Source organism: Panthera onca, chromosome F2 (genome assembly GCF_046562875.1).
Source record: "Panthera onca isolate mPanOnc1 chromosome F2, mPanOnc1 haplotype 2, whole genome shotgun sequence".
Classification (NCBI taxonomy): domain Eukaryota; kingdom Metazoa; phylum Chordata; class Mammalia; order Carnivora; family Felidae; genus Panthera; species Panthera onca.
The window spans coordinates 80,166,931-80,189,234 of record NC_138356.1 but is presented as its reverse complement, the minus strand read 5'-3'; the positions used below and the strand labels follow the sequence as shown (position 1 = coordinate 80,189,234).

The window sequence follows — 22,304 nt, the reverse complement described above, 5'->3', positions numbered from 1 at the left end:
CTCTCTCTCAAAATAAATAAACTTAAAAATAAATAAGAAATTTGTGCTTACAGTGAAGGCACTGTTCTAAGGTGCTGTTTTTTTTTTTTTTCTTAAACAGCTTTAATACAATTTACCCTTTTAAAATATACAATTCCGTGGTTTTTACTGTATTCCCAGAGCTGTGCACACATCACCACATCAATCTTAGGACATTTTACTGCCCTAGCTAGAAGTCCTGTGCTCCTTAGAAGTCACTCTTCACTGCCTCGTCCTCCACACCCCCAATCCCAGACGCTCACTCACCTGCCTCTATGTATTTGTCTCTTCTGGACATTTTAGGAAAATGGAATCAGACAACATGTGGTCTTTTGTGACTGACTGCTTTCACTTAACATAATGTCTTCAAGGTTCATCCATGTTGTAGCGTGAATCAGTACTTTTTTCATTGCTAATAATATTATTCTGTGTGAATATACCACTTTTTGTTGACCCATTCATCAGTTGATGGACATTTGGGTTGTTTCTCCTTTTTGCCTGTCATCAGTAATGGTGCTGTGGACGTTCACGTACAAGTTTTTGTGGGTGAATGTTTTCAGTTCTCTTATCTGTAAGCCTAGGAAATGGAATTGCTGGATCATGTGGTAACTCAGTATTTAACTTTTTGAAGAACTGCGAGATTGTTTTCCAAAGTGGTTGTACCATTTTGTATTCTCATCGGCAGCATAGGAGAGTTCCGATTTCACTACGCCCTCACCAGTGCCTGTTACTATCCTGATTATTGTCATCGGTGAGCATGAAGTGGTATCTCATTGTCCTGGAGATTTGCATTTCCCGTATAGCTAACTATGCTCAGCATCTTTTCATTGTGCTTCTTGGCCATTTGTATGTTTTCTTTGGAAAAATATCTGTCCAGATCCTTTATCAAACGTTTTTTTACTTGAGTTATTTGTCTTTCTCTTATTGAGTTGTAACAGATCTTTTTATATTCTGAATACAGCTTCCTTATCAGATACATGATTTAAATTTTTTTCCTACTCTTCTGTGTGTTGTTTTTTTCACTTTCTTGATGGTGCCCTTTGAAGCAGAGACGTTATAAATTTTGATGAAGTCCAGTGTGTCTGTGTTTTCTCTGTTGCTTGTGCTTTTCGGTCATATCTAAGATATAAGGTGCTGTATATAAACTTTACATATAAAGCAACCTAATCCTTACAAAGATTTTAGGAGATAGTTACTGTTGTGATGGCTCGCTTATAGATGAGGAAATCGAGATGCAGAAAAGTGCATTGACCTGCTCAAGGTCACAGCTAGTAAGTGGTGATGTGGCAGTTCAAACCCATGAGTTTGTCTCCAGTATCTGGCCTCTCAACCACCATACTCTGTTCCTTTCTCTTTGCCTGTTTGATTTCTTACTGTTTTTTTTCTCATTGGGACCTCATCTCTTCATTCACCTTGCAGAGTTCAGTGTAGGTTTATTTAGGTTTAGTGCAGGTGGAAGCATTGCTATGAATGAATTTCTGCATTACTCAGCTTCCAGTGATGATTGTTGCTAATTGAACTAAGAAAGTTGTGCTTCAGGCTTTTCTAGTCATGACACTAAAAGTAGAGTCATGACTACAGAGCATTCAGAGAAAACATTGGGTTGATTTCATTTTGCTAACCAATGAAACAAACCCCCGGTGTCGAAATAGATTATAAGTCTCCCAGAATAGGGTCACTCTCTTCCTTATATTCATTTTGTTTGCTTATAGTGTTTAGACAGTGCCTTTTGTCCAGCAGATTAGTTAGAACACTGTGACCATGATCACCGTCCATAGTAACAGAATTTAAAAAAAAATTTTTTTTTAAACGTTTATTTATTATTGAGAGACAGAGAGAGGCAGAGCATGAGCCTGGGAGGGGCTGAGAGAGGGGGAGACACAGAATGCAAAGCAGGCTTCAGGCTCCGAGCTGTCAGCACAGAGCCTGACGCGGGGCTCGAACCCACAAACCGCGAGATCATGACCTGAGCCGAAGCCGGACGCTCAACCGACTGAGCCACCCAGGCACCCCCGTAGTACCAGAATTTTGACAACGGTATCTGTGGTTTGTTTCACAAGGGAAAAGATGACATAGAAATACTTCTCAGATCTATTTGAAAAGCCTGGAACTTTGAGAAGAATTCCACGAACCATACAAAGCTGTTTTCACTAATTTTAGATCTATCTAAGACATTTTATGGTTACATAGCAGAGTAAATTTCATGAACTAGACTTGACAAGGGAAGTGTAATATTGATTATTTGCTTTAATTAAAATATTCTGCCTTGGTTAAACTAATTAGTGCTGTGAGTAAACAAATATAAGCTTGCATTTGTATGTGGTGTGAAGATAGACTTCCCCTCTATTTCAATCTGCTTTTCAGAGCATTTTTGTAGCTTTTCAACAATGTTCTAACTTTAGAATTCTATTTTAAAAAATCATCACTTTGTCTAGTGCAGTTTGTACTGGGTTTAACCTGTCTTATGCTCAGAATTCTGCCATCTCCTGGATAAAGATTTTCCTCTCATTATACTGAGTTAGTGTCAGAGTTACAGGAATTGTGATTTCTAGGCCTTTCCTCTCCATGTACTTGAAGTTGGTGTGTCAAATATGATTTTCCTTCATTTCTTGAATTTTTATTATTCAATTATAATTTTTGAAAATGGGTTTATTTCAATGTTTTATAGATTTACGTAGAAACTGCATGTGTTTGCGCTTTTAAATTTTCCATTTATAAACAACTTAAATGTACTCATTTGTTGTTTTTTCACTATTTGTTTACTTCTTTATAATTTTTTTCAAGTTTATTTTGAGAGAGAGAGAGAGAGAGAGAGAGAGAGAGAGAGAGAGGGCATACGTGTACCTGCGTGGTAGAGGGGCAGAGATAGAGGGTGACAGAGGATCCAAAGTGGGCTCTGTGCTGACAGCAGAAAGCCTGGTGCCCGGCTTGAACTCATGAACCACGAGATCATGGCCTGAGACGAAGTGGGATCTTTAACCACTCAGGTGCCCCTACTTCTTTATAATTAATTAATACAATTTTAGGTGTGCATGCTTTTAAAAGTACCTTATATTTCCTTGTTGTAAAAGTCATGTTCATTGTAGAGAATTTAGAAAATAAAGATAAACAAAATAAATTTAAAAATTAGTGGTAACTTTCCCTCCTAGGGATAAGTAGTAATTGGTTTTGAAACTGGGGAATGTAAGTCCTCCAACTTTGTTCATATTTTTCAAATTTGTCTTGGCTGTTATGGGTCCCTTGAATTTCCCCATGAATTTTAGGATTCAGCTAGTCAATTTCTACACTGAATCCAGCTGGGATTTAAAAAAAACATTTAAAAAAATTTTTTATTTTAGAAAGAGGGAGAGAGAATGCAGGAGAGGAGCAGAGGGAGCGAGACAACCCCAAGCAGGCTCCACACTCAGTGTGGAGCCTGACATGGGGCTTGATCCCATGACCCTGGGATCATGACCTGAGCCGAAATCAACAGTTGGATGCTCAACCAACTAAGCCACGCCAAGCGCCCCTTGTATTTTCCAAATTTGTCTTGGCTGTTATGGGTCTCTTGAATTTCCCTATGAATTTTAGGATTCAGATAGTTAATTTCTGCAAAGAATCCAGCTGGCATATTGGTAGAAATTACATTGAATTTCTGGATCAATTTGGGGAGTATTGCCGTCTTAAGAATATTAAGTCTTGGGGTGCCTGGGTGGCTCAGTTTGTTGAGTGTCTGACTTTGGCTCAGGTCATGATCTTGCGGTTTGTGAGTTTGAGGCCTGCATGGGGCTTGCTTTAGATCCCCTGTCCCCCTTTCTCTCTGCCCCTCTCCCAGGCATGCTCTTTCTCTCAAAAATGAATAAACAATAAAAAAATAGTTAAGAAAAAGAATATTGTCTTGTGATCTGTGAACAAGGGTTGTCTTTCCATTTATTTAGGTCTTCTTTAATTCTTGTCAACAGTATTTTGAGTTTCCAGAGTATCATTTAATGCTTTTTTTTGGGTTAAATTTATTCCTAAATATTTTATTCTTTTTGAAATGATTGTGAGTGGAAAGGTTTTCTAAATTGCATTTTCAGATTGTTTATTGCAAGTGTGTAGAATGTGTGGAAATAACAATTAACTTTTATGTATTGCTCTTAAATTCTGCAGCCTTGCTGAATTCATTTATTAGATGTAATAGTTTTTTTTAGTGGATTTTTAAGGATGTTCTATATGCAAGATCATGTCACCTGAAAATAGGATTTTTTCCTTTTCAATTTGGATGCCTTTTATTTAATTTTCTAGTCTAATTGTCATGGCTGTAACTTCTAGTACCTTGTTGAGTAAAAGTGGTGAGAGAGGACATCCTTAGCTTATTCCTGATCTTAGAGTGGAAGCGTTTAGTTTTGTACATTAAGTATAATATTAGCTATAGGTTTTTCACAGATGTTCTTTATTTATTCCCTTCTATTCCCAGTTTGTTGAGTGTTTTTATCACGAAAGAATGTTGAATTTTGTCAAATGCTTTTTCTGCATCTTTTGAGGTGATCATGGTTTTGTCCTTTATTCTGCTGATAGGGTGTATTATATTAATTGATTTTTGTGTGTTAAACAAGTCTTGAGATAAATACCACATGGTCTTATTGTAGAATCATCTTAAATGTTGCTGGATTCAGTTTGCTATTATTTTCTTGATGAGTTTTGCATCTGTATTCATGAGATATTGGCCTGTAGTTTTGACGTCTTTCTGATTTTGGTGTCAGGCCCATAGAATGGCTCATGTTCTTTCCTGTTATATTTTTTGTGAAGAATTAGTATTAGTTCTTTAAACATTTGGTGGAATTCACTAGTGAAGCCATTGGTATCTGGGCTTTTTTTTTTTTTTCTTTGAGAAACTTTGCTGGTTTAATCTCTTTATTTGTTATGGGTCTATTTAGTTTTTCTGTTTGTTCTTCAGTTTGTTTTGGTATCTTGCACCTTTCTAGGAGTTTTCTCATTTCATCTAGGGTATATAATTTATTGGCATGCAGTGATTCATAATATCCCCTTATAATCCTTTTTATTTTTTATTTATTTAAAAAATTTTAGGTTTGTTTATTTATTTTGAGAGAGAGAGAGTGAGCAGGAGGGGGCAGACAGAGAGAAAGAGAGAGAGAGAGAGAGAGAGAGAGAGAGAATCTTAAGCAGAATCTACACCATTAGCATGAAGCCTGATATGGGATTCGAACTCTTGAACCATGAGATTATGACCTGAACTGAAACCAAGAGTCTGATGCTTAACTGACTGAGCCACCCAGGTGCCCCATAATAATCCTTTTTTAAAATTAATTAATTATTTAATTAATTAATTTTTAAATTTTCTTTTATTTATTTTTCTTTTTTAATTTCTTTTTTAATGTTTATTTTTCAGAGAGAGAGAGGGAGGGAGGGAGGGAGAGAGACAGAGCATGAGCGGGGGAGGGGCAGAGAGAGAGAGACACAGAAGCAAAGCAGGCTCCAGGCTCTGAGCCTTCAGCACAGAGCCCAACGCGGGCTCAAACTCACAAACTGTGAGATCATGACCTGAGCTGAGGTTGGCGTTCAACCGACTGATCCACCCAGGCGCCCCTCCTTTTTATTTTTTAATGTTGGTAGTAGTGTCCATTCTTTTAGCCCTGATTTTATTTTAATTTGTAATTTTTAAAAATTTTGTTATTTATTTATTTGTTCACCTACTTACTTTACGTAAGTAATCGTTACATCCAACGTGGGGCTTGAACTTACAACCCTGAGATAAAGAATCCCATGCTCTGCTGACTGAGCCAGCCAGACATCCCCTTTCATCCCTGATTTTAGTAATTTGACTCTTCTGTTCTTTTTTGGGGGGCATTTTGTCAATTTTATTGATCTTTTTTAAGGAACCAACTTTTAGTTTTGTAGATTTTTCTCTATTTTTAAAATGATCTATTTCAATTATTTCTATTTTATAAAGACAAAAATCTTTATTATTTTCTTCTTTTGCCTTGATTTTAGTTTGTTGTTATGCTAGTTTCTTAGGTTGTTGACTTGAGGTCTTCTTTCTTTCTTTCTTTTTTTTTTTTTTTTGAGTAGGTATTTATAGCTATACATTTCCCTCTAAGCACTGCTTTTGCTGCATCCCGCCTTTGGTATATTGTGCTCTTCTTTTCATTCAGCTCAAAGTATTATCTAATCTCCCTTGTGATTTCTTCTTTGACACATTGGTTATTTAGGTGTGTGCCATTTAATTTGCAAATATTTGTGAATTCCCTAAATTTCCTTCCATTTTTGATCTCTGATATAAGTCTGTTGTAGTCCGAGATCGTACTTTGTGTGATTTCAGTTCATTTCAATTTGTTGAGATATGTTTTATGATCTAGCATGTTGCCTCTCCTGGAGAATGTTCTGTGTATGCTTGAGAAGAATGTGTATTCCCCTCCCATGCTCCCATCGGGTGGGGCGCTCCGTAGGTCTGCTGGTTCTACTTGCTATTGACTTTTTCTGGTCTTATCTTATCTCTGCTCTGGGATTTTTACCACGCTTCCTCCAACTTCCTTCCGCTTGCTTAAGAATCACAACTCCTTCAGTATTTCTTCCTGAGTCAGTTGCTAACTCTCTTGATATATCACCGTTCTTGTTCTGGGATTTCTACTTTTTCAGGGAAAAGAAATTAGATCCTCATGCTAGACTTGGTTCATTATGAAGGGTCTGGCAGTCGTCACAGTGTCGCTTTTATCATGGGCCCCTGCGGTGATGTTTTCATTGCAGTGCATCCCTTCCCAGCGCCCAGCCAGGCGGCTGGCTTGTTGGAGGAACGCGGTGGATGTTATGAGTGGAAGAGTCACTGTTCTGCTTGTGGCCTATGATCTTGGTCTGTGATGTGTCTTCTCCAACTTCATTTATATTCCTAAGTGTGTATGTTGTAGTGCTCTTGTGTTTACAAAAACACATCCTGTTTTTTTGTTATTTTAAATTAAGATGTTTTTAGGTTTTATTTACGTAGCTACGTATATGTGTGTGTGCATGTGTGTATGTGTGTGTGGGTATGTATTTATTTAAAGTTAAAAAAAATTTTTTTTTAATTTATTTTTGAGACAGAGAGAGACAGAGCATGAACGGGGGAGGGGCAGAGAGAGAGGGAGACACAGAATCGGAAGCAGGCTCCAGGCTCTGAGCCATCAGCCCAGAGCCCGACACGGGGCTCGAACTCACAGACCGTGAGATCGTGACCTGAGCTGAAGTCGGATGCTTAACCGAGTGAGCCACCCAGGCGCCCCTAAAACAAATTTTTTTTTAAATGTCTATTTATTTTTGACAGAGAGAGACAGAGCATGAGCAGGGGAGGGACAGAGAGAGAGGGAGACACAGAATCCGCTTTTAAAAAAAAAATTTTTTTTTAACGTTTATTTATTTTTGAGACAGAGAGAGACAGAGCATGAACGGGGGAGGGTCAGAGAGAGGGAGACACAGAATCTGAAACGGGCTCCAGGCTCTGAGCTGTCAGCACAGAGCCCGACACGGGGCTTGAACTCCCGGACCGCGAGATCATGACCTGAGCCGAAGTCGGCCGCTTAACCGACTGAGCCACCCAGGCGCCCCTGGAGACACAGAATCCGAAGCAGGCTCCAGGCTCTGAGCTGTCAGCACAGAGCCTGACACGGGGCTCGAACTCACAGACTGTGAGATCATGACCTGAGCCGAAGTCGGATGCTTAACTGACTGAGCCACCCAGGCGCCCCCGTATGTATGTATTTATTTGTTTGAAAGTAATCTTGGGGTGCCTGGGTGGCCAGGCCTCTATGCCCAGCATAGACCCTGAGAGCAAGAGTCCCCTGCTCTACTGACTGAGCCAACCAGGTGCCCCCACATCCTATTTTTAATAGACTTGCTTTGTGATTGAATTTACCAGAATTATAATTATTTTAACTTCCGATTTTGCAATAACTTAAAACTTCCAAAAATTTCAAGTTTCAAGAACAGTGCGAGGAAATCTGACACACTCTTCGTCCCGATTTACCATTGTTAGCACTTGTTTTATTATTGGAACTCTGCGTGCCAATATACAGCTTTTAGGGCCCTTCAAGAGTAAGTTGCAGACCTGTTGCCCCTCCCCTGAGTAAGGTAGAGCGTCGCCTAAGGACAAGATCATGTACATACAAAAACATAGTGTGGTGATTAAAATCGGAAAATTGAAAACTGAGAGAATACTGTACTCAGTTTTCTGTACTAACCTGTTGTACTAACTGGTGCAGTTCAGCAGTTCTGTCTCTCGAGTCAGGATCCAGCTCAGGCTCACACATTGCATTTTGTTTTCCCGTCATTTAGTATCATTTAACCTGGTACAGTTTCTCAGCTTTTCTGTGTCCTTTGTGACACTGATATTCTGAAGAGCATAGACCATTTATTTTATAGAATGTTCCTTAGTTTGGGTTTGCCTGAAGTTGCCTCATGATTGTGATGTTATGCATTTTGCTAGGGTGAAGGATCCAGAATAAGGGGTGTTTTGACTTCATTGCATTGTATCAGGGAGCCCCGTGAGGTGGGTTTGTCCCATTATTGGCGATAACTTTGTGGCGTTGGCTAGGTTTCTCCAGGGTAAAGTTAACTATTTTCCTTTCTGTGATTGATGAGTGCTTTGTGGAAAAACACTTTGAGACTATGTAAATACTCTATTTCTCATCAAACTTCTATATAGCAGTTGGCATTTACTAAAGATTTTTACCTGAGTTGTTGATGGTTGCCAAGTGTTGATGGTCTAACTTCATCATTACTTATTCACTTATTAGCATTCTAATGCAAGTAAGAGCTCCTGTGTCCTTCTCTCTGTCCCTTCCTTCTTTCCTTCCTTCCTTCCTCCCTCCCATTTGTCGATTCATCCACCCCTCCTACCACCCCTCCCTCCCATCTTTCCATCCGTCTGTCCATCTGTCATTACTGTGGACTTGTGGATCTTTATTTTATTCAGTGGGTTCTAATCCATTGCTTTAATTCTTTATTATATGGTCCATTGGCTAGATTTGATCAATGGAAGCTCTTCATGCTGGCCTTGGTATCCTTTATAAGTTCCCCGTCATTTTTTGAGCACTTCTTTACTTTCTGGATGGAGATATTTATGGACATTTTATACTTTCCCTGACCCAGCTTTGAAATTAGACACTCCTCTCCAGTGTTCTAGTACCTTTTGTTGGTGAATGCTATTTAGAAACCAAAACCTGGGCACTAAATAGGCTTATTGCTTCTACACCCTTTGAGAAGTTCATAGTGTCATCTAGAGTTCATACTCTGTGATCTCTAATTCCAACCCAAACCCCAAGGAACCTTTCTAGTTTTTCCCTGTTTTATATTCATATCTTCCTTCTCCAACAGCGGGAAATCTGGCTCCCACTATTTTCAGTGTGCACTCATTTTCTCAGTCCTACAGTATATAGAACGTCAGAATTACTAACCAATATCACTACAAAAACAAACCTTTAAGTAAAATTTAAGAACTGTTTGTGCTCTCTTTGTCTTCATACTGAGGATAAATGTACAAGGTACTCTGATCAGAAGTTGATTGGGTTTGTTCTTTAATCTCCCTGTCAATGGAATTGTGTTATTACTTTGAAATACCGTTAGGCTCATTTGTTTCTGTTTGTATGCCATATAGGGTTCCCATATCTTTACTGATTGATTTTTTTTTTTTACCACTATATAAAACATGAACATGGTTCTAAAAGTCAAAACGTTACAAAAAGTTATATCCAGAGAAGGGTCACTGCCTTTCTTATCCCTCCCACCTGATTCCCATCTACCCCATAGGTAACTAATCTCATCTGTTCCTAGTTTTTCATTCTTGTAGGGGTTGTGTTTTGTGTGTGTGTGTGTGTGTGTGTGTGTGTGTGTGTGTGTGTGTGTGTTTTGTTGTTGTTGTTGTTAAAAAAAAAAACAAACAACCCAGATAGATGTTCTTATTTCTATTTCTTGTGCATATGACATATTCTTTTATATTTGGCTTTTTTTGTTCTGTTTATCAACATATCTTGGAAATTGATTCCTATCAGGCTGTGGAGATCTTCCTCATCCATTTCCGCAGCTGTGTGACACACACAGAGTGTGTGTGTGTGTGTGTGTGTGTGTGTGTGTGTGCGCGCGCGCACGCACCTGCGCCATATTCTGTTCACGTCTCCTCTGCATGGACTTTTGGTTTCCAGCATTTTGTAATTACAGGTGCTGCTGCAGTGAGTGGCCTCATCCATACGTACTGCTGTGTTACTGGGCTTGTGTCTTCACCATAAATTCCTCGAGATGGAGTTCCTGGGTCAAAAGGTTAAAAAATATAGACACACTTACTAGATTTTACCAAATTTCTCTCCACTGGGGTCGCACCACTTTGCACTCACAGGAGCCGCGCAGGAGGGTGCCTTTTCTCCACGAGTTTGTCAGCCGAGCTCCTTGTTGACTTTTTACGCTTTTGCCAGCTGGCTAAGAGTGAGAAGCGGGGTGTCTCCTACCACAGGTGATATCCAGCATCTTTTTAAATGGTGAGGGCCGTCTTTGTGTTTTTCTTTTATGAATTGTCTGCTCGTATCTTTGGCTCATTTTTTTCTTTTGGACTTTTAGCTTTTTGTCTCTCAATTTTATGACCTCTTTGTATATTAGAGCTCTTAGCCCTTTGTGATGTATATTGCAGCTATTTTCTCTCAGACCATCATTTATGTTTTGGCTTCGTTTGTGGTATTTTTGTTGCATTGCCACATAACCGAATTTATCAGTGTTTTAAAATTGCGCTTGGATTTGCATCATATTTAGAGACCTTTCCCTCTGTCCAGGTTTTAGGGGCATTCACCTATGCTGTTGAACTTCTTTTATGGTTTTCTGTTTTATATCTGGATCCCAGATCATTTGGCATTTACTCTTGCGTTTGGTGTGAGGTCTCTTTTCATCTTTTTCCGAATGGCCATCCAGGGGTCCCAGTACTGCTGATCTTTGACGTGCCAGGGGAGCTCACTATGCGCTCGCCCAGGGTAACATCCAGACCTACTGGCGGCACTGTCTTCCTTGCTGTCCCTCCGCCGACGGGGCGGAGTATCACGTTGCCGGGCTTTCGCTTCGTAGCAGGACAGCGGCTGTAAGTGTGACCCAGCACCGCTGCCGGCATCTCCTCCGCGCCAGTTGGCACCTGCCTTTTCTGAACACCGGTGTTTCTCTTCTCTCTCACGGCTTTGTCTTTCTGTCCCCTGCCTCCTTTGTCTCTGCTTTATGCCCTCTTATTTCTGCTTTGCTTTCCTTTGTGTCTGTTGCCTTTCCGGTTTTGGGCCTTGTACGCAGTCTTGCACGCAAGCGGACTCCGTAACTCTCGCCCTGTCTCTTGGATGAATGGATGATGGTTGGATGGATACCTGAGAACCCGTGTGATTATGTTGTTTTCCCAACTTCTCTGCCCACGTTTTCCTAACTGTGTTCTCTCATTTTCTCCCCTCCAGCCTGGCTGTCAGCCTGGCTGTTTCGTTGATTTTTCCCGTTTGTAGACTCCAGGCTATAGCCTTGATGACTCCTGGTTCCACTGGTCCACATTAACGTTATGTGCAGGCTGTTGACCCTTTGTAGATGTCCAGAAAGATTGCATCTATCGCATACTAGTATTTTTAGAGCTTCTTATTCTTTTATTGAACAAAATTAATTTGCTGTGACCCACTAAGCTGTCTTGTGAGCTCTGCCCTTGTTAGTTTCTGACATATTGTGCTGTTCTGGGCTGTGGTGTGGGCGTGTACCCCCCCCCCCCCCCCCCACCGCCCCGTATTGGCGTTGAAGGTCATCATTGGATGAACCCTCATTTTCAGTGGTGCCATTTCTGTAAAAGATGGAGGGGCATTTCCTCCTTCTTCCTGGTTGGAGACGTCTTGATCATGTACTGTTCGGAAGAGAGGAGGTACCATATGAAGAGCAAAGGACCCGCTTCATTCTGGCCCCTCTTATCTTTCCCTCCCTTTCTTCAAGGGAGAAGGGTAGAATTTAAGGATGTAAAGATAAATTGTTAGAACCTATTAAATAAATCAAGACTGCCTATTACTTATTAAATATTTTAGCCAGAAATAAGTGTATTATATATAGGAAAACATGCAAAGCACAATCGTATAGTGGTGGAAAATGTAGGCCCAAGTTCGGATCCTACCCTGGAGTCACTGGCTCTGTAATTTTGAACACTAGTAAGGATACTCGGCCTCTCCAGGACTTGTTTCATCACCCGCGGAAATGAGATACACTAGGAGTGCCTTCTTCCTAGAGTGGCTGGGGGTTGTGAGTGAGGACCTGCAAAGTCCTTGTTAGCACAGGTTCTGAGTCCTTCTCAGTGCAAAAGAACCTATCTTTGGCTGTGATGATGGTACAGCCACTCTGTGTAAGTGCTCATCGCTCCAGAGGGGTGTCTTGTGGCTGGGAGGTGGAATTCTCAGTTCTGTAGCACTCAAGAATTGTGTCATTGGGCCTCAGTGATTGGAATCTGTTCTTTAAAAAATGTATATTTTAGGTTTTTTCGAGCATGCCCTTTTCTTTTATTATTTATAGTTCAACCCTCTCATCCCTTGCTGTGATTTTCACAAAATCCAGAGGAAACAAGATCCTAAGCCACCTGCCTCTTCCTGGTCCCCTGTGGTGGTTCTGTCTTCCCCAACGAGAGGAGGGTTTTGTGTAGGAAATTTTCTTTGTTTCCCTTTTCTTGGAGTCTTTCTGTCCATTTGTCACCTGTCCATCTGTGTTTCTATCCACTTATTCTTCTGTCTTGTTCCCAAAAGTATTTGAGACAGCTTAGAGAAGAACAGAATGTCAAACAAGCAGGTGAGAAGATGGGGCCAAGGTCAGAAGCGAGGGTAGGAGACAAGCTGGCACGCGTGGGGCAGGCATTGAGAGGCACGCCTGTGTCCTATGGATTGTCGGGATGGGCAGCAGCCCTGTGCCTGAGACCCCAGCAGGCGTGAAGGCCTGAAGAGTTTGTCCCGGTGATAAACTAGCGGCTTAGCAGGAGCCCAGCTGTTCCTGTTACCAGGCTTGGGAGAGTCGCTTTTGTGTTCTGTGAAATCAAAAACTGCTTCATCCTTTTTTTTTTTTTTTTTTCCCTGTCCGAGTTCCACGTGTAGTTGGTTATGTTCTGTAAATGGAGATTTCTCCAGAACTCTCCCCCACGTTGGTCGGATGGCTGGGGAATTAGGTGGTTCTGCTAATTGATAGGCAGCCAGAAATAGACAATGACGACCACAGAAAGGATCCTGGCATTTATGAGTTCTGTTTCTTCAGGGCTGGACGGTTCAGAAAATGCTTTCATGTTGTTGGTGGTCATTTGAGGAGACAGTGTGGCCTCCTGCTGGCACTCAGAGTGTAGAGCTGTGAGATAGTGCTCGCCACTGGCGTGGTCTTCCAGATGCCTAAGCTGGTTATTATGAACACGGTACTTTTCTATAATGCACTTCGTGTTCTTTAACAGAAAATTTCAACAAGGAGGAAAACTTACTTTGAGTCACTTAACATTTCATATGGTGCTTCGATGGTAAGACTTCTAGGGGATATACAGGCTAGGAAGGGGATACATAAGCTAGGAAGGGGGTATATGAGCTAGGAAAGGGATATATAAGCTAGGAAGGGAATATATGAGCCAGGAAAGGGGTATATGAGCGAGGAAGGGGGTATATGGGCCAGGAAGGGGGTAATGTGGGCCAGGAAGGGGGTATGTGACCGGGAAGGGGGTATGTGGGCCGGGAAGGAAGTATGTGAGTCAGGAAGGGGGTATGTGAGCCAGGAAGGGGTATATGAGCCAGGAAGGGGGTATATGAGCTGGGAAGGGGATATATGAGTCAGGAAGGAGGTATATGAGCCAGGAAGGGGGTATATGAGTTAGGAAGGTTTAAAAAACAGCATCATTATTTGAATTGCAGTAGGGAATATTTAAGTTTTATCTGGTTTGTGCCCCTCTTTCAAACAAAGAAGCAAGACAGAAAAAGCAAAAGATTATTTCTTTTCTTTCTTTTGGTTTGCAGGTGCCCTCACAACCAATGGCATAAATCCCGACACCAGTGCTGAAATTGGACGTGCTAAGAACTGTCTGAGTCCTGAGGACATAATTGACAAATATAAGGAGGCCATTTCCTATTACAGCAAGGTGATTTTACTGCTTCGTAAATCCCTTACATAATTGTGTTGTTTTAATCCGGGGTTCCTGGTTTACACTGTGAAATACTGCAGCACATCCCAATTATTTGGTTCTGTAAGTATTCATGTATCATTCTCTAGTGCATGATACTATATACTAAAACACTTCTTTATTTCTGATTCATAATAGTGTGAATTTCATATTTGGAAAAAGGGGAAAAAGGACGATCATAGCCCCACTACTCGGAGATAACCATTTTAACATTTTGATATCTATTTTCTGGTCTTTCTGTCAACATATATTGCCTATATTATAAAAAACGGTGAGCATCCTATACTTACTGTGTGGAGACCTGCATTTTTCATGTGGCGTATCTCTGTAGTTAAACCTTCCACGGCCTGATTTTTAGTGATGTGGGCGACATTCCATCTTTTGGATGCACCCTTCTTAATACTCTGGGTTTATTTATTTATTTATTTAAATGTTTATTATTTATTTTTGAGAGACAGAGAGACGTAGCATCAGCGGGGGAGGGGTGGGGCGAGAGGGAGACACAGAACCCAAAGCAGGCTCCAGGCTAGGCTGTCAGCACAGAGCCCGACGCGGGGCTCGACCCCACGAACCGGGAGACTGTGACCTGAGCCGAAGGCAGATGCTTAAGCGACTGAGCTACCCAGGTGACCCTTGGATTTAAAAAAAAAAAATTTAAATTTCATATCTACTTTCTGAAATACTGAAAACAAGAAGTCAAGCTGTGTAGAAGAGCGGTAGCAAAAGCAGAAGATGAAACCCGCCCACCTCTCCTACCCTTGTTTCTTAGAGTAACAGCTGTTAACAATTTGGTACATCTCTCTTGTGACCTTTATGCCTGTGAAATGCATATATGTGTGTATGTATATCTCTTATTTAGGAAGATGAGATTATACCGCATGTGTTATTCTGCAACTTGCTTTATTCACTCACAGATTCATCCCAGATGTCCTCCCACTGCAAACCTGCTTGATTATTTCAGATAGGGTGGAAAGTCTTCCATGTTTTTTTTTATGTTTATTTATTTTTGAGAGAGAGAGAGAGAGAGAGAGAGAGATAGCGTGTGAGAGGGGGAGGGACAGAGAGAGAGGGAGACACAGAATCTGAAACAGGCTCCAGGCTCTGAGCTGTCAGCACATAGCCCGACGCGGGGCTCGAACCCACGGACCGCGAGATCATGACCTGAGCCGAAGTCGGACGCTCAACCGACTGAGCCACTCAGGCACTCCAATTTTTAAAAATTTTTTTAAATGTTTGTTTATTTTTTGAGAGAGAGAGAGACAGAGTACGAGGATGGGAGGGGCCGAGAGAGAGGGAGACACAGAATCCTAAGTAGGCTCCAGGCTCTGAGCTGTCAGCACAGAGCCTGAGGTGAGGCTCAAACTCACAAACCGTGAGATCATGACCTGAGCTGAGGTTGGACGCTTCACTGACTGAGCCACCCAGGCGCCCCTCGGGTGGAAAGTCTTCTAAAGTGTGGATGTAGTCATTTGTCAACACTTTTGTAAGAGGCCATCAGGAACCCAACACGGGGAGTAGACGGCACCTAGAGCAAAGCGAAATGCCTGCTCCCACAGAGCTCACTGCTCGCTCTGATTTCCTAAATTCTTACCTTTTGATGGATGCTTAGGTTTTCTCACTTTCCCCTGTTAGGAAAAAATGCATCAGTGAACATTCTTGTACATATATTCTTGTGTGATTATCCCTTTCGTTATGATTTCTGGAAATTTGGGGCTCCTGTGTGGCTCAGTTGGTTGAGCGTCCAAGTTCGGCCCAGGTCATGATCTCAGGGTTCGTGGGTTCGAGCCCCGTGCCTGACTTTGCACTGATAGTGTGGAGCCTGCTTTGGATTCTATGTCTCCCTCTCTCTCTGACCCTCCCCCACTCACGCTCTCTCAAAAATACAAAAATTAAATATTGAAAATTAAGCAAAAAAGATTTCTGGAAATTTAATCACTGGATATGACATTTACACTTGTGATAAGTTACTTTCAAGTTACTCCCCAAATTCCTTCTCCAATAGGATATGAAAAGGTATAGATTTATTTAACTGATTCTCTTCTATGAATATTAGTTCATTTCAGTTTTCCTTGCCACAGTTGTAAACAGTGCTGTGATAAACGCCCTGGTAGAGAAATCTTTTTGGACTGATTTATTTTTTTATTATTTATTTTAAGGAGATAGTACCTAGAAGTGGACTTGAGTCAAAGAGCATACATGGTGTTTTTAGAGTTTACTTACACATTGCCATAGTGTCGTGCCAAAAGGGTAACAGTCTGCTCTGTCACAAACACCAGCTATTGTATCCTTTCAGAGTATTTGTCACTGTGATGGGTGAAAGTAACTTCCCATTGTTTTAGTTTGGATTTGGTTACCAGTGAGATATTGGACAGTTTTTGCTTTATAGCATTTATGTTTCTTATATGAATTACCCATTTGTGTCCTTTGTACCCATTTAAGTTAGGGTGTTTTTCTTGTTGCTCTGCTATAGCTCTTTATATATGGTGAATACCAGCTTCTTTTCTTTCATTGATGCCTATTACTAATCTGTTTCCTAAGGTTGCTTGCCTTTCATTTTGTTCAGGAGCTTTTCTTTTTCTTTTTGTGGTCAAAACAGGTTTCTAATACAGTAAATTTTTTCCTTTTGGGTTTTTACCTTTGGTATTATGCTTAGAAATACCTTAACAATAACATGGAACTCTTTTCTTCAGTTTTTTTTTTATAATAAAGTTTATTTGAGAAAGAGAGTACGTACGAGTGACAGAGGGACAGAGAGCGAGGGAGAGAGAGAATCCCACGCAGGCTCCACACTGTCAGTGCAGAGCCTGATGTGGGACTTGAGCTCATGAACCATGAGATCATGGCCTGAGTCGAAATCAAGAGTCCGATGCTTAACTGATTGAGCCACCCAGGAGCCCCATCCTCATTTTTTTTTTTTTTTAATCTTTAAAATGGGGATGATGATAGTACCTATCTGGAAGTGTTGTGGTGAGGATAAGCAGAGTTAAGTATATGGAAAGTATTGTATTTGATGAGGTTAGCATTTTAAAATATTTATCTCCTTACCTGTAATTTATTTTGTGTACATTATGACACAGAAATAGCATTTATTTTTTCCAGGTTACTATCTACTTGTTCCACCACAATTCATGGAATTCATACTTTTTGTCTCTGATTTGAAATCCCACTTACACTGAATACATACATATATTGGAGTCTAATTCTCAGCTTTTTTTTTTTTTTTTAATTTTTTTTTTAACGTTTATTTATTTTTGAGACAGAGAGAGACAGAGCATGAACAGGGGAGGGTCAGAGAGAGAGGGGGACACAGAATCCGAAACAGGCTCCGGGCTCTGAGCTGTCAGCACAGAGCCCGACGCAGGGCGCGAACCCACGGACCGCGAGATCATGACCTGGGCCGAAGTCGGACGCTCAACCGACTGAGCCACCCAGGCGCCCCTGAGCTTTTTATTCCTTTCTATGAATTTCTTTTCTTACTCCAGCATCATGATATTTTATCTCCTGTGGTTTCTTTAACGTGTACTAGTGTGTCTTCTTTTCTTTAAAATCCCTTCCTCCCATCCTAGATTTTCTTGGCTAGTATTATGAATAATAATTCCTCAAGAATCCTGAAATATTTCGTTCATGTCACACACACACACACACACACACACACACACAAAACAGTTTGGAATTTTCATGGGGCTTAAAGTAAGTTTTGAATTATTTTTAGGAGAACTCCTATCTTTGCAAAATTACTGTCTCTGTAGAATATGTTAATGTCTCTGCACTTACACATCTTATTTTAAGTCCCGCAATACAGAGTTGCAGGTTTCTTCACAGAGAACGTGAGCATTGTTTTTAAGTTTATTTCTAGTTATTGCATGTGTTTTTGTTAATTTGGTGGATGAGATTTTTTGCCATTATATTTTTGAACTGCTTATAGCTGAAATGTAGAAAGGCAGATTGAGGTTTTAATATTCATTTTGTAACTGGCTGTTGAAAAATCTTAAATATTAAGTACTTTTTTCAAACTCCTTTCTTTTCTGTCTTTTAAACTTTGTTTCCAAGATTATCAAAATGATCATAGCTAAGTTCTGTAGGTGGGCAGACAGATGGAGAGAAGTCACGTGGCTCGTGTAACTAATTCTAGCAGTTTGGTGACTGCCTTTGGACTAGAGAAGCAGAAGGAGCCAGGGTTAGACCAGGGAAGGCTCTGAATGTGCACAGGAACCAGGCTCTCCTGCCTTTGTGGCAGAGCCCTGCGGGCATGGCAGGTGGATGGCTCTTCACCAGCCATATCTGATGGAAAGTTAGTGGCTGCCCACAGCACTGTGTTAGTAAGAATTCGAGACTTCTCGGTGGGAGAGACTTGTCTGCCGTGGGCACAGCAGGGGAGGCAGGTGGCCGTGGGTCTTGAGTTTTCCAGTCCCCAGAGTGGAAGGAGCAGCCTCTGGAGTAAGACAGAACTGGATTTGAGTCTCTCCACTGTGTCTGTGCCGTCTGACCTCATTTCCTTTGTATGCTCTCTCAGCCCTGGGTTTCTTTTCTCTCAAATGGTGAGGTTAAGGCCTACTGCATCAAGATTAAAAAAAAATTTTTTTTAAATGTTTATTTATTTTGAGAGAGTGAGAGCAAGAGAGAGAGAGCACGTGAGATAGTGGGAGAAGGGCAGAGAGAGAAGGAGCGAGAGAATCCTGAGCAGGCTCCATGCTGTCAGCACAGAGCTCAATGCGGGGCTCGATCCCGTGAACCGTGAGATCATGACCTGAGCCGATAGATATCAAGAGTCAGACGCTTAACTGGCTGAGTCCCCCAGGCACCCCTGCATCGAGTTTTTAATCAGAGTAAACAATATATGTGTAAAATGCCTACTACCGGGGCAGACCTGTTTGTATTGCTCAATAAAAAAACGGTCATCGTCTGTCCTTCCTCGGTTGAGTACGTGCTCAACGAGACGTCTGGGGAGAAGCCCGTTCCTAATATTGTGTATGTGATGCAGACAGACAGAGCAAGTGGATATCTTCCTTTCTCTGGTTGTAGTTCTGTTCATTTGCCTCGTTTTCCTCGTAGCTCCTTGTCTTTCCTCCTTTACGTCCTCCCCCGCCATGAGACGACAGTGGTATAAGAATCTCTGAATGCTTCTCAGATTTGATTTGATCGTATTTGATTTGTACACACGTGCACACACGCACACACACATGTGCACACGCACACACATGAACACACATGTCAGGCTGCCTCTCACTTACCAAGGGAGAGGCCCCATCTTTTGGTTTTCATTCACTGTGAGTGATAGTGAAATCTTGTAAGCAGATTCTTGGTGGCTTCACAAATGATTTTTTATTAGATTTCTGATTTGTGGCCAAGGAAATTCTCTTTTATTAGAAGAAATGAAATGGAGACATAGACATTCTCCCGAGACATTGGTGTCGTCATATTTATAGTTGGAAGGAACTTTAGAGAGCATATAGCCTCATACTTTTTCATAGGTGAGAGACTAAAGCCCAGAGAGGGTACGTGACTCGATTGAAGTCACACAGTGACGGCTGGATTGGGAGGCAGAGGACCCTCCACGCTTGAGCTATGGTGTCGGGCAGAGTTCTCGGTGTTCACCTACCTTTAGCTATGTTCCTGTGGCCTCTCAAGTGAAGGTCACTTGGTTCCTATCCAAGTACTAACCAGGCCCGACCCTGGTAGGTCACTTGGTTCCTAATGGCATGTTTGCTTCATATTAGTTCTGGAGTCAGATGGATGCAATTCAAACCCTGTCTCCACCAGATACTCGCTTTGTAACCTTGGGCAAGAAACTTTCCTTTTTTTTTTTTTTTTAATTTTTTTAAATGTTTGTTTATTTTTGAGAGAGAGAGAGAGAGAGAGACAGAGCATGAGCGGGGGAGGAGCAGAGAGAGAGGGAGACACACAGAATTCAAAACAGGCTCCAGGCTCCGAGCTGTCAGCACAGAGCCCGACGTGGGGCTTGAATTCACAAACTGTGAGATCATGACCCGAGTCGAAGCCAGATGCTCAACTGACTGAGCCACGCAGGTGCCCCAAGAAACTTTACTTTTTTTAAAAAAAAATTTTTTTTTTTTTTTTTAACGTTTATTTATTTTTGAGACAGAGAGAGACAGAGCATGAACAGGGGAGGAGCAGAGAGAGAGGGAGACACAGAATCTGAAACAGGCTCCAGGCTCTGAGCTGTCAGCACAGAGCCCGACGCGGGGCTCGAACTCACGGACCGTGAGATCATGACCTGAGCCGAAGTCAGACGCTTAACCAACCGAGCCACCCAGGCGCCCCGAAACTTTACTTTTTTAAGTCTCATTTTAGAACCTAACAAGGATAATATTTATTTTAGGGTTTTTGTTTTAGAATTGAATGAGAGAGTTCCCTCATTTATTCCTGAACTATTGATTATACAATGCTATGCTGGGATCTGTGCTGGTAGGACAGTCCTTAGTAAGGACTCAGTAGTGAGAACGGGGCTTGGTCCCTGCATCCCAGAATTTTTGTTCCTGGAGAATGCTTATAGAGAGCAGGTATGGAGGTTTTTAGTAATGGTCCATTCTTTACCTAATCCCTGCTGATTGTGGATACCTTTCTACTGATATAAGAGCAATTTTTTATGATTGCAGTTTAAATCTTTATAATATAATTAAAAATATGTAAGTGTAACATAAACATGTGAAAAAAATGGAGTTGGCTTTTATTGCCACTTACATGGAAGTTGTTTCAAGGGATTTGAAGGAAAAGAAGTCATTTAATTTCAGTGGAATAAAGTCCTTCTGTGAGTTTATTGTTGTGCTGTTAAATGGTATGTAAAAATTGGTGATTTCTGACTTCAGTGTTGCCAGTTAGGGAAGCAGAGTTTCTCCTCATGATTGGGCATGGTGGTTTTTGTCCCGTGCCATGAATTGCGTACGTGTTACATACTTGAAAAGAGGGAAGAAGGAGGCTGCCCTAACAGCACAGCACTTTCTTTTTCTACCTTATAAAAATACTTTTAGTAAGAAACGTGACCTTTGTAACAATTGGTAGGTGGACAGACTGCATTCTCCCGAGCATTTCTGCCTGCTGGGCCCATGGGGGTCTCGGTAAATACTTGTTGATGGAAAGGGGGGACTCCAGTGTTTGATGCCTCTGTAGGAGTATCTGTGAGGGACCTCCTCCCCCCGGGCGGTCTTTAGGCCCTGGTGTACATGGATTTATCTCTGTTAAACTTTTCTTCAACTGCAAGTTTCTACAGATACCGCCATTGAAAATCACTCCAGCTCGGGATGCTTAGAAAGAAAACAAAACCGGTTGGAGTGGAAAAGAAAACAGGCCGACAGCTAGTGTGCAGAGTTTCTGTGGTGCAGCCTTGGCGGGGCAAAGGGTGCTGGAGGGAGGGCACTGGGTCGGGGTCCAGGGGCCACTCAGCAGCCTGCTCCAGGCTCCGAGCCACACAGTGTGGCGTGATAAGACTTCCCCCAACACAGTCCTCCCTCTCTGCTCTCCACCCGCCCCCCTTGGGAGGGACTGTTAGGTCCTGGAACTTGGGGAGGTGCCCTGAAGGGTCCCCGAGTTCCCCGTGATATATAGGCTTTGCGATACGGTAGAAAATCTTCTTTTTTGATGAGGATCCTCCTTTGTGCCCTACAGTACAAGAATGCCGGAGTGATTGAGTTAGAAGCGTGTGTCAAGGCTGTGCGAGTCCTTGCCATTCAGAAGCGGAGCATGGATGCTTCAGAATTTCTCCAGAACGCGGTTTACATTAATCTTCGACAGGTGGGTGCACGTCCTCCCGACAGGCGGGTGCGGTGCGTGGAAGGGTTAGTGCAGCTCTCCTGGACCCCGTTGTGACCCTGCTGCTAGGACTCAGTGTGGTGTGAAGTCTGCAGCCAGAACTCGGTGTCCTAAATACTGCTTTACGTTATGATACTTTACTTTCAGGATTCTGATTTTTCTTTTCTTTTTCTTAAATTTTAGAGAGAGAGCACATGTGAGCAGGGGAGAGGGGGAGAGGGAGAGAGAGGGAGAGAGAGGGAGAGAGAGGGAGAGAGAGGGAGGGAGGGAGAGAAGGAGAGAGAGGGAGGGAGAGAGGGAGAGAGAGAATACCAAGAGGGACCCATGCTCAGTATGGAGCCCAATGTGGGGGTCAGTCCCATGACATTAGCCAAAATCAAGAGTTGGACAC

At 41.8% G+C, this 22,304-nt stretch overlaps 1 protein-coding gene across 6 annotated transcripts in view; it reads left to right on the top strand.

Annotated features, from left to right (window-relative positions):
• TRAPPC9 (trafficking protein particle complex subunit 9) overlaps positions 1-22,304 on the top strand; it is a 570,835-nt gene that overhangs the window by 35,217 nt on the left and 513,314 nt on the right. For all 6 annotated transcript variants that reach the window (XM_060611403.3, XM_060611405.3, XM_060611407.3 and 3 more), the window contains 2 exons: positions 13,983-14,104; positions 21,770-21,895. In XM_060611403.3, coding sequence (XP_060467386.1) covers positions 13,983-14,104; positions 21,770-21,895 — 248 coding nt within the window. The remainder of the gene's footprint in view (positions 1-13,982; positions 14,105-21,769; positions 21,896-22,304) is intronic.